The sequence below is a fragment of the Ipomoea triloba genome, chromosome 13 (assembly GCF_003576645.1).
Source record: "Ipomoea triloba cultivar NCNSP0323 chromosome 13, ASM357664v1".
Taxonomy (NCBI): domain Eukaryota; kingdom Viridiplantae; phylum Streptophyta; class Magnoliopsida; order Solanales; family Convolvulaceae; genus Ipomoea; species Ipomoea triloba.
Genome location: NC_044928.1, coordinates 23,934,223 through 23,952,324, shown reverse-complemented (window position 1 = coordinate 23,952,324; position 18,102 = coordinate 23,934,223). Strand labels below are relative to the sequence as shown.

Here is an 18,102-nt window from a genome sequence, read left to right as displayed (position 1 = left end):
TTGAGTTGCGAATTGCGATTAATTACTTAAAGTCCAAATTCAAATAATGTTGATCCAAGAATATTGGCGAACCTATCTACCTACTTATGCCCATTTGGATCCTTTGCTGAATTAGGAATGTACACTAAATTGTTACACAATTATCTTTGGGTGCGGAAGCAAGAAGAATTAGAAGATTGGATTAAATGTTTAAATTCAATACGTTATTAGTTAAATTTAAATATCTGAATATATCTGATGAAAGTATGAAACTGGATTTGATGGTGGCTAGCTGAATTGATACGCTTTAGATAAATTTGATATTATCTAAAGGTGTGTTTGGTTGGTGGGTTTAGGCATAAAGAATGGGTGTAAAAGTGATTGCTAGTGCCTGGTTGATAGGTTTTTAAATTACTATTATGGGTTTGAAATACCTCATTAATTGAAAAACTCATACCCTAATGAAATAAGGGTTTCATCACTTCCTCCTCAATTGTTTCTCCAACTATTAATAATCATTCTCATTCCGCCCAACTACCAAACATGTAAAATACTTTCACCAAAACTCATTTACCCTTACCAAGTATTTGATACTCATTCCGATTCCAATTCCCATGTGCGAACCAAACGCACCCTAATATATTTTTAATTATTAGTATAAGGATAATTTCAAAGAGTTAAAAGATTTAAAGTATAAGGGAGTCTCCTAAACTTTGTCGATATTATCTCAAGAGACATCAAGACTGCCCTGCTAATATATCGTTACAGCGTTTACCATGTAAGTGCACACGTCTAGGTATCTTATTAAAGAAGTATAAATTTTTGTGCGCAGTGAGGATGCTCCTTATACACAGTAAGCAAAGATTTAGCCTTTGTACGTGTTCAGTTGAGTCACCATGATTTACATCCTCCCAAATACTCTGTTGGCCTGGCCGGGACCTAGGGATCTTTGGGATTCAACCTTTGGGGGAAAAAAGAAGTATGAACTTTTTTGTTTTACAAATTTTAAAGAATTGTTTTCTTTAAAAAAAATTAAAGAATTGGGTGTCCTCCCAACTTATTTTAATCATTAGAGAATCCTCAACAGGCATAGAGTTTGAGGAGTTTTTATATGTGTGACTAAGAAAGACAAGATGAGATGGCAGAAAAAAAAAAAAAAGAACAAAACAAAACAAAACAAAAACAAAAAAAACAAAACAAAACAAAACAAAACCTAAACATAAAAATAAAAATAAAAAAGAGAAAAAGTAAAGATTTACGCGCAGGCACCCGACTGGGTGCGAGATTTGTGCCTCACATGCACGAGACAGTTTTACATTTTTTCTTTCTTGGTGGGTCCCACTATGGAGACAAAAATCAGATCCTTATGTTATGAAAATCACTCCTTCCATTTGTTGAAAAACTAGCTTCAAAATTTTAGACATTGAAAATCACTTAAAATTCATTATTGTGGATGCCGTTAATGCTACATAGACACTCGTCATCATCTCAAATAGAAGTTGCTGCACACACGTCAAAGCCTAATTACTGCAATGCTATAATTCTATTGATTATGCTAATTTGCCATTCATAGTTCATTGTGCTTCAATTGTTCAAATGAATACTATATTTACTACAAATATATAAAATAAAATAGTTATCACAAACATAAATGCTGCACGATATGAATGATAAATAATTCCAAATTAAACACATCTTATACTCACGATTTATACTAAGAAGTAAAGTTCCCTCCACGCAACGAAAATGTAGATAGGGATTAGACCTAAAATAAGATATCAATCTTTTTATTTAATTAGTAATAGTATTGGAATAAAATTTCCATAAAAGAATAGCATAAAGGAGCTGGTGTGTTGGATCTTGGATTTGGCGTGCCCTAGGGAAAGAAATTAAGCCTAAGGATCCAAAAATAAGGCACAATCAGGAAGTAATGGAACTATAGAAATGGTGATAATTTCAAAAAAAAAAATTGATGATAATAATGGCAATCAATGTAATTCTTTTTCTTAGTGCTAAGTCCCAAAAAAATGTTACAACTAGAGTGTATGTTCTCACTCTCCGCATCCCTCATTTGATGGAAAGGTTATTATAAGATAATGTTTGTATTTTAGCTCTAGCCAATAAGAGGAGAATGAGTAATATCATTTTCGGTCTCAATGCTGAATATTACGCTTATGTTTGTACTCTTTTTCCCTTATTTAAATTTTTTTCCCACCAAATTTTTTCTTAGTCTAAGGTTTTTAACAAAACAACCAGCGTAATTTGTGCCCTTATGCTCAGATCAGCTCAGACTTAGGGGCTCACCAGGGACCGCTCAATTTGATGGTTGCGTCCAAAAGGACCACCACCTGAAAGGTCACACCCATTTAATGATGTGTTGGATGAGGAGTAATTGGACTGAAGAAGACTTGACTTTTTAGAAGTAGGGAACGAGCTGAAAAATATTTTTGAAATACTTTCCTGAGACATTGACGTCATGAAATCTCAAGAAAGTGGGGTACTAGATGATGGATGGTATATTGGGCACGAGCCATATGGACTGACCCAAGAAAGTAACTAGATCAAGGAAGCTCAAGAAGGATACACTATACGGAGCAACTTAGGAGTTTAATAAGGATTAGGCCTTATTATTCCCAATATAACAATGACTCCCAATATGAGGGCAGTCTAGGATTCTTATTACTTGTAGAGCTCTAAGACCCAAAATGTGTATAAATAGATCCTTATACATGGGAAAAGGGGAAGAAACTTACACTATTCACAAGCAATATTCAGCAATACAACATATTTATTCTCTCCATATATTTCCTCTATATTTTTTCCATATACTCGTCAGTCGTTAACTACCCAAAAATCATAAAATCAATAATGGTATTAAACGTTTCTTCTCCGATTGTGTTTGCGTTTGGAAACTAATGAAAAAAGATAATGCCTAGCGTTAATATGTGGTGCAAAGATTTATGGAGTATTATAATATATATTCATCCAGGTGTTTATGCAGTTGTCCTTCTATGTTTATATTTTTGTATTCTAATTTTGTGTTTAGAGATTATATTTAAATTTATAAGTATGGATGTTCGATAGGTGTTTTAAGTTCTTTTGAATGATTGTGTTTAGGGAGATAGCAAATTTTTGTCCATATATTATGCATGCTCAAATAAGTGTAGCTGAGATTTAATTTGCAGTGCATAGATTTATGGAGTATTATACTATTCACCCATATTTTAATGTATGTGCCCTCATATCTTTATGTTTTTGAATTCTTACTTTTGGTTGTTTTTTATTTGAATTTATAAGTATGGATTAGGGCTACAAATGTGTTTATCCAAGCTCGAACTCAAGTTAGCTTGAACTCGAGTTTGATAAATATATGGTGACTCAAGCTTGATCCAACTGTGTTTACAAAATTAATTAACTAGGGTAGCTGACCAAACATTTTTTTAGTGCGTAATTTAAAGTTTAAACATATGTAACATTTGAGAAGAAGATAGATTAAAATATATGATTACATTCGAATCATGCAACCTGTCAATTAGAACAAGCACATGCTTCTAATAATTGGTTTTGTGGAGAAGTGGTTGCACATGTTCAAGAACACTTGTTATGCCAGGTATCTGGGTCCATCATGTAAGGTGGACTTGAGTCCGAAACAACGTCATTTTGCTTGGTATTTTAGACGCGCGTTTTGGATCTAAGACCAGTTCAAGAAATCATAACTACTTTCTCAACCAAATGAAGCACAATCAAAGAGCCGATATCGTCTACACTGATATTCGAACCCACCCTCTTCCAAATGAGAGTGCAACTAGGTGCCACTAGACTACAAGTCTTTGGCATTAATAGATCTTTTTAAAATAGGATATTAATATGACAAAATTCTATTATACATAAATATACTTTCAATCATTATTACATGGACCAACTGTGTGGACCATAAATAAAAAGTATATTTTTAAATATTAGAAGTACATTTTTTTGTACAGAAAGTACACTATTTTTTTTTTGAGAAAAAAAGTACACTATTTAAATACTGAAAATACATTATTATTATATATATACTATCAAATAATGTACCTTCAGTACAAAAATAATGTACTTTCAGTATAAAAATAATGTACTTCTAATATATTAAAAATGTACCTTATATACATGGTCCATATAGCTATGTGTATCATGGATTCATGTCCCATACAATAATTTGCCAAGTGTTACTTTGACATTGTAAATTAAGGGTAAAAAAAAATAAAATAATAAGAGAATGTGAGCGTAGTGTTGCTCTTAATTCTAAAATTTTGCTTTGGCTTCCAACTTGATCATGACAAATTCTTCTGTGGATGCGAATTCACTATGCAAGGTAGATCGGTGTCTAAAATATACAATTTACACACTGAATGCTCACAATTTGCATACTAAATATTCATGTACAATTCAAATTATGAACATTCAGTATATAAATGGACACTGATCTACCTTACAAAGTGAATCCGGGTCCATCCATGGTATAACTATTGCTTGATCATTGCATGCAAACTTGAGTTAGGGAAAGCAATAAATGGATTGTCCAAGTTAATCATATTAACAAAACATAGAACATGGGTTCTATAATATGATGAGGTTATCCCTATAGTAGGTTTGGCGCTTAATGACTCATGATGTCTCTCTCTCATTTTTCGCCATAAGGTTGCCATTAATAGGGATTGACAATGGTTCCTAATAAAATCCTTTTTACATTTTATTTATCGAGTTGGTTCCACTTTTAGTCAAAATGTCCTTAATTTGTAAAATCTCTTATCTCCTATAATAATAAAGAGAGGGGATTTGGCCAGTAAAAATGCCTCATTCTCCCGCCCAAAGAATTCTGATTTTTTTTTCTGATTTTTTTTTTTCCTTTTTAAATTGCTGTTCAAAATGGATTGCTTGATAAAATAACCTGATTTTGAATATTAAATGCCCACTTTGATTGTTCTGTGCATTCCATTTTCCCAAGCCAGCTATTAATTGCTTTTTAAGCAGATAAAGATAAAGCATGCTACAAAATAATCATTACATCTTTTTGAATCTAAATCTGGGTGGGAAATAGCCTATAAATACTCTGCATGTCTTGAGGTGGGAAGGTGGAATCCCACTTTCACATTGAAGCCAAACAATAGAGAGAAAAAGATCAGGAAACAAAAGGTTAGTATGCACATCCAACATTTTCTATATTTATGCAGTAATGAATAGTTAAAAAATTTTTATTTGTTTGGGGGAAAAGAGTGGACTGGGTGAGACAAAACCGATAGGAACCCTTCTTTAAAGGTTTCAACAACGAATAGATACGTATGCACTGCAAGTGAATAACAACACTTTTAGAAACACTTTGTTGAAGGGTTTCAACAGCATACCAAGCAACATGTAATCTTGCATTACCAAGGGTTCTCTATTCCATTGGCACCTAAAATCATCATGAGTAAAGTCTGATGATCATAGCAAAAAATTATATATGGCATTACAAACATGGTATATTAATTTATGGTCAGATTTAGAAGCAAAAGTAAATCATTTTACTTACAGAATCACATGCACTAGAATACAAATGTATGTCTTATATATAAGAACCCCAGTTTTAGTATCTCTTATATATAAGATAGAAATCTAGATTGCAAAGTTAAACATTCACAAAACCCATTTCAAATTTACAAGTTATATTTTTTACATTTATGCAGAAAGTTGAAAAGAACCACATCAATGGGAGGCAAGAGGAAGCCAAAATCATCTATGTCAAGTACTAATTCATTTTAGTTTTCTATGAGACTGTATTGAATTGCTGAATGTAGCAAAAAACCTTGGTGTAGTGACTAAAATACTAGGTCTATGATGGAATTTAGATTTTCTCATAACATGTACATGCTACTTTCTATATACGCAAAAGGTCTACTCTGCAGTTTCTGCTTCTAGCTACTAATATTGTTCAAAAGAGTTCATAGCAAATATGTTTACCTCTTGATAACCAGCAGCATCAGTTCTCAGGTTCATGCTTCGGAGTAGCTAATCAACTTTTCGGCATCATTTTCTCCACACAAGTTGCAAAAGACCGTTAAACACCAGACATCCTCCAAGCAAAAATAAAGTTCAACACAAGCAACCTAAATTTTACAAATAGAAATTTACATTCAAGAAACACATAAAATTATGTAGTCCGTCAACATTTGTGTTAATGTTAAAACATAAAAATATTAGAGTAAAATATAAACATTAGTAAGTTCATATAATTTTGAGACTAAATAGTATTGAAATATTAGAGAATGTTTATTTTCCTCATATTCTTAGAAATATTAATTTATATGTTCATAAACCATGCCCAGTATGGATTCTAAGTACTTAGAATTCCACTTGCATATTAAAATGAACATGTTATTTAATTTAGTTTATAAAGCCATAATATAAATTAAATATTGATCAATGTAATATTATCAAAAGAAAACATTAATAGCTAATCACTTAATAGTTAAAGTTACTTAATCAATAATTACAAATTATATATATTCATACTCAATGAGAAATCTGGAAATATTATATTTTTTAAAGGAAAAAGTTGTATTGAACTTTGATTTTAATTTACAGAAAAATAAATTTACATTTTCTTAGTGCATCCAGGATGTTTGTTATTTTTGTTCGAACCTCCCCAACCTATTTTTCTTCGTCATTGATCAATATATAGGAACACAGATATTCAAATATAAGATTTTACACTTCAAGTAGTTCTGATTCAAAACCTTTTTTTCCTGCAACTTTGTAATTTTTTAAGATGTATAATTTGTAAACAGAATATCATCAAAGACAACAATTACAATTAAACAAAGTTACCGAATAGAGGCAGTTAATCACAAAAGTGAGTATTGAAATTTGAGAATAGAGTACTAATTCTAATACAAGATATTGCATTTGAAACACTAGCATTTACCTATTAATTTCCTACATTGGAAAATGAATTTCCTAACCAAAAATGCAATTTATTGTTAAGTATAGCTGCACACAAATGACAAATTATTCAAATATAAGATATTACATTTGAAAGACTAGCATTTACCTATTAATTTCTCACATTGGAAAATAAATTTCCTAACAAGGAAGATGAATCGAAAGATGAAAGGAGAAAAGAGCATGGAAGGGAAATTGAAAAGTGAAACCCTAACCCTAACCCTAATTCTAATGTGGAAAGTGAAAAATGAGGAATTGCAGTAAAAGTCGTACAAGCATTTTGGAGGAATAATAACATGTACTTTACATGGATATAGGTTCAAACATGGTTCGATGGACTAACCCACGATATGCTGAGAGAGGGGCTTCGAACATGAAAGCCATCTGGGCAGGGAGGCGGAGAACCGGAGCCGGAGAAGCCGAGGGCGGAGAACCGGAACCGGAGAGGCTGCGAGGCTGAGAGACACGATGAGAGCAGAGAGTCTTAAACGCCGAGGGCAGAGAGCCGGAGAAGCCGAGGGCGGAGAGCCGAAGATGCCGATGTTGGAGAGCCGGAGAGGCCGAGGGCGGAGAGCTGAAGACGCCGGAGAGTTTGCGAGTCAGAGAGAGGCGTTGGGTGAGGGCGGCAGAGCCGCAGAGAGAATGAGTGTTAGAGCTAGGGTTGTGTCTGTGAGGTGTGTGTATTTATAATAATAATAATAATAATAATAATAATAATAATAATAATTTCCTCAAAAAAAAAAAAATAATAATAATAATAATAATAATAGGGCTTATATACAGGTGGGCTTAACATATAAGGAGTAATATTCTGTAAAAATTTGTTTTCTTAAAATAGGATAAAGATTATTATTTTACATTTAATTTAGATTTGTAAAAATAATTCTTTTGTAATAATGTGTGTTTAAATTGTTTTTTGAATAATCTGTAAAAGTTTAAATTTAAATAAATATATGACATAATTTAATTATTCGTATTATGTTAGAATAGTTTGATTTTATTCAAATTTATAATTCATTATTCATATTAAAATTATCATAATACACTTAATTATACTTAAAATAACTTTTAAAGATAAGATAACGTATAATAAAATATAATTTGAACATCTTTTAATGTGTAATCGTCATCAAATATTGAATGAAATCATCTATGGCTATGTTTGGCAAACCTAGCTGAAACGGTAGCTGAAAGCTGAAAAGTAGCTGAAAGCTGAAAAGCTATAAGCTTGAAGCTGAAATCTGAAGAGCTGTCAAGCTAGCTGTTATGCTTAAAAGTGTTTAGTAAAATTAGCTTTTTGATAAGTTGATAAATGTAAAAAGCCTAAAAAGGACATCTTCATAAAAGTTGAATAGTTTTAAATTTAAATAGGTTTTTTTACATATTAAAATATAAAATAATGAAATCAATATAATTTAATAAAATATAAAGTAGGAACATATATTTGAAAATATATAAAGTAAAACAAGATGTTTATAATTTATAAAATTAGTTCACACAAAAATTATTGTTCAAACACAAATATCAAATTAAAATTACAACGAAACATATTGAAGAAAAAAGGCCAAAAGAGTTTTAATTGGGAGGGATAAATGATGTCATTTATATAAAATAATAAGGATAAAGATGGAAAAAAGTTAAGAAGCTATTAGCTTATTTTTGAAAAGCTACTTGAAGTAGCGTTTCAAAATAAGCTCTTATTTTAAGCTACTAGCTTATTTTGAGAACATTACCAAACAAAGCTTATAGCTTATTAGTAGCTTAAAATAAGCTATAAGCTCCTAAATAAGCTCTGCCAAACACAGCCTATATCAAATTCTATTTTAATTAAAAATATTTGAATTCATAATTTTTCATAGCAAATGAACATAATTATTAAATAACAAAAGTTTAAAGTTGAATAAAATGTTCATATTTCTTTTTTATATATAAAATTTAATAACATTACTAGTTTCTAATAATATATCATAATTTATTCATTTCAAATATTTAATCCGTGCATCGCACGAGAAGAGCTCTTCTCATGCTCTTCTACAAGAGTAGAAGAGCAATAAAATGAAAAGAAAAAGGTGAACATTTGACATATTATAATAAAACATTGTGTTGTGTCACTCGAGCTACAAGTTATTTGTTCCATATTATTATTGAATTTCTTCATAAAAAAAAGTCTAAGTATTCAAATGCAACAAATAAATCTCTTTACACTAATATCAATGAAAAATTACTAAAACCCATCAAGAAATTTGTATTAGTTTATCAAGAGAGCTGCATCAACATGTAAAATCTTAAAAGTATCCATTATACAGAAAATCACTTGGAGTGTTTACACATAACAATGAATTATAAATACCTTCCGGAACATGTCCTAATCCAACATTATAGAAACATTCAACTAAATTTCTCGAAACATAAACAAATTTTTTATTAATTAATAAATAAAGCACATAAAATAAAAAATAAAAACAAAACAAATAAACAAATTATAAATTAAAAGAACATAAAATATAATGACTAATAAAAAATTAATAAATAAAGCAGTAATTAATAAATCCCTTGAATAACATGGAAAACACTGTAATACAGATTTTTGTTGATAAACAAAAACATATGCCAACTAAAATTTTAAAAAAATTATTATGAAAAACTTGGCAAATAAATTATAAATGAGTCAAATTTTGGTAAACTATTTATATTTTAATTTTATGGGGAAAATGAAAATAAATAGCTAATTAAGTAGTAAAATACCTGTTACATTTTCATGAACAAAGAAACTCAAACCCTCGAAGGAAAAATAATATACCCCGGACTACGTTATCTCCGGCTCCCCAACTCTCGGAGCAGATTTAAGCTTTCCTTATGCAATGACAATAAATAAAAGTTAGGGCCAAAGTCTATCTACTGTTGGGCTATTTGTATAGAAACCTGTTTTTGTTCATTGTCAACTTTATGTGGCGCTATCGAGAGCGAACAACCCCATTAATCTGAAAGTTGTTATTGTTAATGAGAATGGAGATTATTGTTCTTCAACATCAAATGTTATATACATGAAGTTTTTAAGAATTTGTAAGTTTAATATATAATGGAACATTATCATCTTAATTGTAGTCAATAATGTGTTTATATATTGTGATATACATATCATTATCCACCTTTACTATTGTGTGTTATTTTATTTGATTATGGTCATAATGCCATTATAACACTAAATGAATAACAATAAGATTTGTTATTTAACCTCATTCTCCTTTATATTGTAAAATATATATAACAACTTTTATTCTTTGTAATAATACAACATTAAATATATGTTTTCAAATTTCAGTCCGTGCATCACACGGGTGGCATACTAGTATTTACAAAATTACAAATAATAACGTAGGGCAAACTTAAGTCGTCGCAAATTTTATTGTGGACTGCGGTCCATGCATCAAAACAACGTCATTTTGGTTAATGAAAATAAACAAGTAAAACGACTCCGATCCACGCACCGTTAACTTTGATTTTATATCGGCTCTGATCCGTGCGCCGTTAACTTTGATTTTATATATACTGCAATTTTCTTTACGGAACTCCATTAAGACTTATTGCAACCGTTTCTTTTCTTTTACATAATGAAACCGACATTTTGTGATCATGGTCCACCGTATAATGACTGAACTTTTTAAGTGATAGGTAATAGGTAACCTAAGTTTGGTTAGAATTTAGGCTTATAAACTCTCCAAATTGACCGCAATGTGGAGGGCTTGTACGTAAAGTCAAGGATGAGAAAGATTGCTTGGACAACTCAGTGCAGGGAAATTTCAATATTTATTCAAATTATAAAATTAGTGTTAGTATTTTATAAATATATATTCTCTTTTTCTCAGTCTTTTTTTTTATTTTTCTTTTTCTATGTATCTCTATTTCCCCTCTTGAATTTAATAATTTTTTTTTTAAAAAACGAATTTAATAAATTAAAAATATTGCATTTACATATATTAAATTTCACATATAGAACACATAAAAGAAAAAAAAAAACTTGGATTATATTGCAATTTTGGAATACACAGGATGGTGAAATTATGTAAAATGAAAGATACTCAAAGTGACAGTGTTATCGCCGATCAGAAATCAAACCCAGAATCAAATCCATCGGAGTATCCGGCATCATAAGCAGCGGAATCAGAAATTGCATCTCCGATCAGCATACCGCCGATGGCACCGCCGAGAAGCCCCGCCCCCAATCCTAATCCGAATTTATTCTTCTTCGCCGGCTGTTGCACCGGTGGATATCCGTACCCGGGTTGCGGCGGGTACCCGTACCCAGCTTGTGGAGGCGGCGGGTACCCGTACCCGGCTTGTGGAGGCGGTGGGTATCCATACCCGGCCGGAGGATATGCTGTCGGCGGTGGACCATATCCTCCTGGCGGCGGAGGTGGGCCACCCTGTGGAGGATACCCCGGCGGTGGGTATGCACCGCCGACTACTGGCACATCACGCGGCGGCGGCGGCGGCGCGTATCCTGAACTAGATCCAACTACCGGGTAGGCAGTCACCGGTTCAGGAGGCGGATAAAATGAACCGGAACCGGAACCGAACGCCGGTCCAACCGGAGGATGAGTTTTTACGGGCTCATCCACCTTATGAGCCGCAGCAGCCGTAGCGCCGCCACTAATTTTCTCCCCAAACTGATAATATGGACCGGGACCTGAACTGAACGCCGGTCCAACCGGAGGATAAGTTTTTACGGGCTCATCCACCTTATGAGCCGCCACCGGCGCCGCCGTCACCGCCGCCGCAGCGCCGCCACTAATTTTCTCGCCAAACTGATAAGAAAACGTCAACTGTCCCTTGGGCTTCCCGGACGGTTTCCTCACCTGATAACTCACGAACTGCTTGCCACTCCCGCCGGTCGCCGGAGAATCAAGAAGCTCCTTAATCGGAACCCAAACTTCCCCAATATCCTTATCGCCGAGAGCGCGGTCGCAGCGGACCTTGAACAGGAGATTCAGCCGGTTCTGGCGCGCGGCCGCCTCGTCGATGGTAAACCTCATCGGAGAATTCCAGGACGGATTGGTGTCGCCCAAACGGTCAACGGGGGTTTTGGCCTTCTGATTTGACTTCTCATCCCCGCCGGAGATCGAAACGACGACGTACACATCCATCTTGGAAATCAGATTCACTTTGTTGAGATCTTTCGCGGACATAACATTGATTTCTAACGTACGCTGCTCCATGTCTGTAATCGGAAATTCAAGAAACTGATGGCTGAAATCAAGGGGGTGGGGGGGAGATTTAAGAGACGTGAAATCTATGGGAAGAGGATGAGAAAAGTCAGAGGTCAATGTATACGTGTAGGGTCGGATCACCTTCCGATCTTTCTTGGAAAAATCAGCTATAACCACGGCTAAGGTCTTTGTGGCTTACTCGTTCCTTAATCGTGTCTATTAACCATGGTCTAAGACTCTTTGACTTACCAACTTCTATTTTTCCGTTATGCTTTCCCTTTTTTCAGGTGGTATAAAAAAATATATATGACACGCTTTATTTTTAACTATGCCCCATTTTAGTAAAGTCAAGCTAGAAAGAATTACACTTTTCATCCCTAAATTATAAGGTAATCGTAGAATTTGTTGTTAAGTGTTGATCGTATTCACTTTTCTCTATTAAGCTAGTCTTATTGATGTTGCACTTTTCGTCATTGTGTCATATTGGGTTGTGACAAGTGAAGAGCTACTCTCTTGGTTGCTGTCTAGGAACTTGGCTCTAAATACCAACTGATGTAGGACAAGGGAAACCAAAAGAACACAAACAATATAACTCAAACTCAAAGACTTTTGATAATATTCAAACTTGAACTTCTCGATACAAAAGTCTATTTAAATAGACAATTTAGAAAAATTGAAGGATTGCAAATATTAAAAACATACATAGGAACTATAAAATAAACATAATGAGAATTAATAACATATAAATCTAATTTATATTTTCCATAAAAAGTAGCCACCAAACTCCATGTTTCTTAGACTTCATGCATGTGACCATTTCTCTATTATTTCCTCAATTCATGATATGCATCAATCTGTTACTGCATAGCAACAATAATATGCTCATCCTCTAAGTCGAAAGTCGGTAATGCAATAGGTAACACTACTGACTGATCAATAGTTATCACAACCTCGGTAATATCTTCATGGGTAGTTATGGTGGGATCTTCAATATGTATCTCTTCCACGATGCCTTCTCTCTATCAAGCTCAACTTGGAAGGTACTGGGAATAACATGTATTTCATGAATTTCCCCCTCAACCGGTGCAAGAAACTTTTTTGCAATAACCTCTCCAATTCTAACAGATGATCAAGTATAGAACAAATACTACCTTGTAAAAATCATGAGCATTTAAAAAAAAAACCGTTAGTCAAGAAATAGGGGTCATTAAGCATTTTAAAATAGATAGATATATATTAATATATAAACAATTACTGTAACAAAAAAAAAAAACATAAAGATTTCAATATAATCACCATAATTCTTTGTTTATTTGCTTCAAATTAAATTCATGTATCTCTTTGTTTTCAATAGTTGTATTATAATAATTATTAAATTACAAATTAAATGTGTTTCTACAATTATATTTAACTATGATGAGTTGTTCATGAAATAACTTTTACTATATTATTATATATTAGATAATTACATTTTTAATAACTTAATTACATATATAATAAACCTATTAGCCATTAAAATAATACCATCTAGACACTTCAAAACATTCATTTACTATATTGAGTATTTTCAATTGTTAAAGTTTTTTGCTCAAATTTGTAAGGCCATGTAAAAATAGAGGCAGGAGAGAGAATAGAAAAATATATATATATTTAGTTGGCAATTACATAATGTGTTCAGTCGGCGCGTGTACTACAAACACTTGTTAATAGGTTCACAAAAACAAACCTCCCTCTCCCCCACCCCTCTAAAAAAAACACTATTAAAGATGCTGGCCCCTGTTCGATAAAATAGTTAGTCTATCAGCCTATTTTAGCTTATTTGACCACTATTAGTTGTTTGATTTAGTTAAAATATCAACATAAATATTTGGTTAATCAATTTTTTGTAACTTCAAAATGCTAAAATTCAAAAAGTTGTTCAAAGAAACTTTTTCAATTAAATTTTTGAGAAAAAGAAATTATACAAAAAAAACTATCAGTTAACAGTTAGGGTGTGTTTGGAAGCCCGAAAAATGATTTTTCGGACTTTGAGTGTTTGGCAAGCATTGAAAAACCCAGTCAACGGAAAATGATTTCCGTTGACTAGGGAAAATAAGCATATTTGGGCGGAAAATGACTTCCGCCAAATTTGGGCGGAAGTCATTTTCCGCCCAGGAGAAACTGCTGCTTTTTGAGGGAGAGACGGCTGAGCCGTCCCTCTCTCAGTCCGCCGGACTGGTTCCCGCCGGAAACCAGTCCGTCGGCTCTGATTTCCGGCAGGCCTGCCGGAAACCAAAGCAGAGACGACGTTGTTCTCTCTTTTTTTTATTTAATTTATAATAAATATTATTAGTTTATATATTTTAAAATATAAAATAATAAAAATATATAAATATACATTTCCACTCATTTTCCGGAAAATGAACCAAACACACAAACTCAGTTTTTCAGAATACAACCAAAAACTGGAAATCAAACTATTTTCAGGAAAATGACTCATTTTCCAGAAAACATTTTCCAGAAGTCATTTTCCTGCTTTCCAAACACACCCTTAATTTATCAAACACTTTTCTACAATCAGTTAATGTTATCAACTAGTCATACCCTTTAATTCACTTAACTAACAATTATCAGCTATCAGCAATTTACCAAACAGGCCGCTATCGGGGCAAGATAGCAGATTTGATTTGCTATTATCAATGCACCATTTTTCAAGGTTTGGAAATTGGAATATATGTATATCCTTATATGTCACGTCGTGAATATTCAAGAAACTCATTTTCCCATGCCACCTACCATTACAAATTTCAACAATTAACACTACAATTGGTTATACCAACATATTTTCTTTTCTTATTAGAATGTTACATACATGTTACAAAAATTGAACTAGGCAGCCGTCTTGGTGCAAGGTGTCCCTAGGCTAATGCGTATTTAGATGTAGGCACCCATTTAGGCGGTTGTTCTACTAGTTGGCCGAGTTGAGTGACTAATCATATAGTACTTACAACTTCAAAAGTTTATAATACTACTAAGATCTAATCATATACTCCCTCCGTCGCATTTTACTTGTCTTACTTTCCTTTTTAATTCGTCCCAAAATTTTGTCCACTTTCCTAAAATAAACACTACTATCTCTATATTTTTCCCAAACTACCCTTGTGGCCTTTCAAAACAATCAGAATGCTTTTTTACTTTATTGAAAAATGTGTACCTTTCTTGTGTTTTCCACATTTTACTTTTTCAAACCATTATCTCTTTCATTATGTATTCTGTAAACCCATTTCAGACTTCCTCATGCTTTTCTTTTTCAAACTTAAATCTCTGTGCTCTCATCTCCTTCAACAAAATTAGAAAATATTCATAGACACAATATATACTCCGTAGTCAATAGAGATTCGTTTAGCTACAAGAAAGGAGAATTTTTTTCATCGGTGAGGCGATGGTGCTCAGTTGCGCCACAGAGGAAATCTTGCTAAAGATCTATACAACTTCCATATCATTGACCTAGATCTATGTCCATTTCCATGGCGGATTCCTTTTTTTTTTTTTTTAAACTCCATGGCGGATTCCTATTTATCTAGTTCTGTGAAGTAGTCTATCACCATTATTTTCATTTTTCTTCAACTCCACTTTTCAAAAACTTTCCATTTCGTTTCCACACCAAAAAAAAAAAAAAAAAAAAAAAAAAAAAAANTTTCCGCCCAGGAGAAACTGCTGCTTTTTGAGGGAGAGACGGCTGAGCCGTCCCTCTCTCAGTCCGCCGGACTGGTTCCCGCCGGAAACCAGTCCGTCGGCTCTGATTTCCGGCAGGCCTGCCGGAAACCAAAGCAGAGACGACGTTGTTCTCTCTTTTTTTTATTTAATTTATAATAAATATTATTAGTTTATATATTTTAAAATATAAAATAATAAAAATATATAAATATACATTTCCACTCATTTTCCGGAAAATGAACCAAACACACAAACTCAGTTTTTCAGAATACAACCAAAAACTGGAAATCAAACTATTTTCAGGAAAATGACTCATTTTCCAGAAAACATTTTCCAGAAGTCATTTTCCTGCTTTCCAAACACACCCTTAATTTATCAAACACTTTTCTACAATCAGTTAATGTTATCAACTAGTCATACCCTTTAATTCACTTAACTAACAATTATCAGCTATCAGCAATTTACCAAACAGGCCGCTATCGGGGCAAGATAGCAGATTTGATTTGCTATTATCAATGCACCATTTTTCAAGGTTTGGAAATTGGAATATATGTATATCCTTATATGTCACGTCGTGAATATTCAAGAAACTCATTTTCCCATGCCACCTACCATTACAAATTTCAACAATTAACACTACAATTGGTTATACCAACATATTTTCTTTTCTTATTAGAATGTTACATACATGTTACAAAAATTGAACTAGGCAGCCGTCTTGGTGCAAGGTGTCCCTAGGCTAATGCGTATTTAGATGTAGGCACCCATTTAGGCGGTTGTTCTACTAGTTGGCCGAGTTGAGTGACTAATCATATAGTACTTACAACTTCAAAAGTTTATAATACTACTAAGATCTAATCATATACTCCCTCCGTCGCATTTTACTTGTCTTACTTTCCTTTTTAATTCGTCCCAAAATTTTGTCCACTTTCCTAAAATAAACACTACTATCTCTATATTTTTCCCAAACTACCCTTGTGGCCTTTCAAAACAATCAGAATGCTTTTTTACTTTATTGAAAAATGTGTACCTTTCTTGTGTTTTCCACATTTTACTTTTTCAAACCATTATCTCTTTCATTATGTATTCTGTAAACCCATTTCAGACTTCCTCATGCTTTTCTTTTTCAAACTTAAATCTCTGTGCTCTCATCTCCTTCAACAAAATTAGAAAATATTCATAGACACAATATATACTCCGTAGTCAATAGAGATTCGTTTAGCTACAAGAAAGGAGAATTTTTTTCATCGGTGAGGCGATGGTGCTCAGTTGCGCCACAGAGGAAATCTTGCTAAAGATCTATACAACTTCCATATCATTGACCTAGATCTATGTCCATTTCCATGGCGGATTCCTTTTTTTTTTTTTTTAAACTCCATGGCGGATTCCTATTTATCTAGTTCTGTGAAGTAGTCTATCACCATTATTTTCATTTTTCTTCAACTCCACTTTTCAAAAACTTTCCATTTCGTTTCCACACCAAAAAAAAAAAAAAACAAAGAAAGAAACTTCCCATCTTGCGTAATTTGCATTTTGAGGTTTGGCTTTTACAAAATCACAAGCAAGAAGAAACATGCTAGGATGGAAGTGGGTGGTGTTTTAGCAAGAAGGGTACATGCTAGGATGGAAGTGGGTGGTGTTTTAGCAAGAAGGGTAAAATTGGAAAGTGATGTCCTTTTCTATTTAGCAAGAAGGGTAAAATTGGAAAGTGATGTCCTTTTCTATTGTTTCATAAATATGCGTGCTAAAAGTAAAGTGGACAAACAAATCGGGACTGAGGGAGTANATGTCCTTTTCTATTGTTTCATAAATATGCGTGCTAAAAGTAAAGTGGACAAACAAATCGGGACTGAGGGAGTATACAACAAGACAAATTCACAACTTCCTACACTATAATCTCATTGCATGACATTGCCCCCTATGCTATCACTAGTAACCCAATTACACATGCCACACTACCAATAAAAAAAAAGAGAATAGAACAAGTACTGAAGATGAAGATTGACAAATGCTACCAAAAAGAGAATGAAGAAGACTTAGTAAAATTCAAACAAAAAATAATATTTATTTAGACTATCATTTTTAGACTAAGTATTTAGATTAACGTTTTTGAAGTACTTATTTAAGGGTCAACATCCAGAAAATGTGGTCAACGGGAAACATTTTCCGGAGACCACAGAAAATGATGAGCTCATTTTTTCGGAAAATAGCTTCGTGCGACTTTGTAAAAAAAAAATTATTTCTAATTTCTAATAAATAT

General features: G+C 33.0%; 2 protein-coding genes across 2 annotated transcripts; both read right to left on the bottom strand.

Moving 5' to 3' along the window:
* Positions 1-5,618: 5,618 nt before the first annotated feature.
* On the bottom strand, positions 5,619-9,875 carry LOC116001384. The gene is made up of 3 exons (XM_031241267.1): positions 9,862-9,875; positions 7,283-7,606; positions 5,619-6,104 (listed from the first exon to the last, which is right to left on the bottom strand). The coding sequence occupies exons 1-3, from the start codon at positions 9,873-9,875 to the stop codon at positions 6,056-6,058; spliced, it is 387 nt and encodes a 128-aa protein (XP_031097127.1). The 3' UTR covers positions 5,619-6,055.
* A 1,064-nt stretch (positions 9,876-10,939) lies between these two features.
* LOC116000848 (protein SRC2-like) lies at positions 10,940-12,234 on the bottom strand. Its single transcript, XM_031240694.1, has one exon. The coding sequence runs from the start codon at positions 12,153-12,155 to the stop codon at positions 11,043-11,045; it is 1,113 nt and encodes a 370-aa protein (XP_031096554.1). The 5' UTR covers positions 12,156-12,234; the 3' UTR covers positions 10,940-11,042.
* Positions 12,235-18,102: the final 5,868 nt, after the last annotated feature.

Coding starts and splice junctions, on each gene's coding strand:
- LOC116000848 (XM_031240694.1), bottom strand. CDS start 12,155: ATGGAGCAGCGTACGTTAGAAATCAATGTTATGTCCGCGAAAGATCTC.
- LOC116001384 (XM_031241267.1), bottom strand. Junction 6,105..7,282: donor CCTCTCTCAGCATATCGTGG/GTTAGTCCATCG, acceptor TGTAAAATTTAG/GTTGCTTGTGTTGAACTTTA.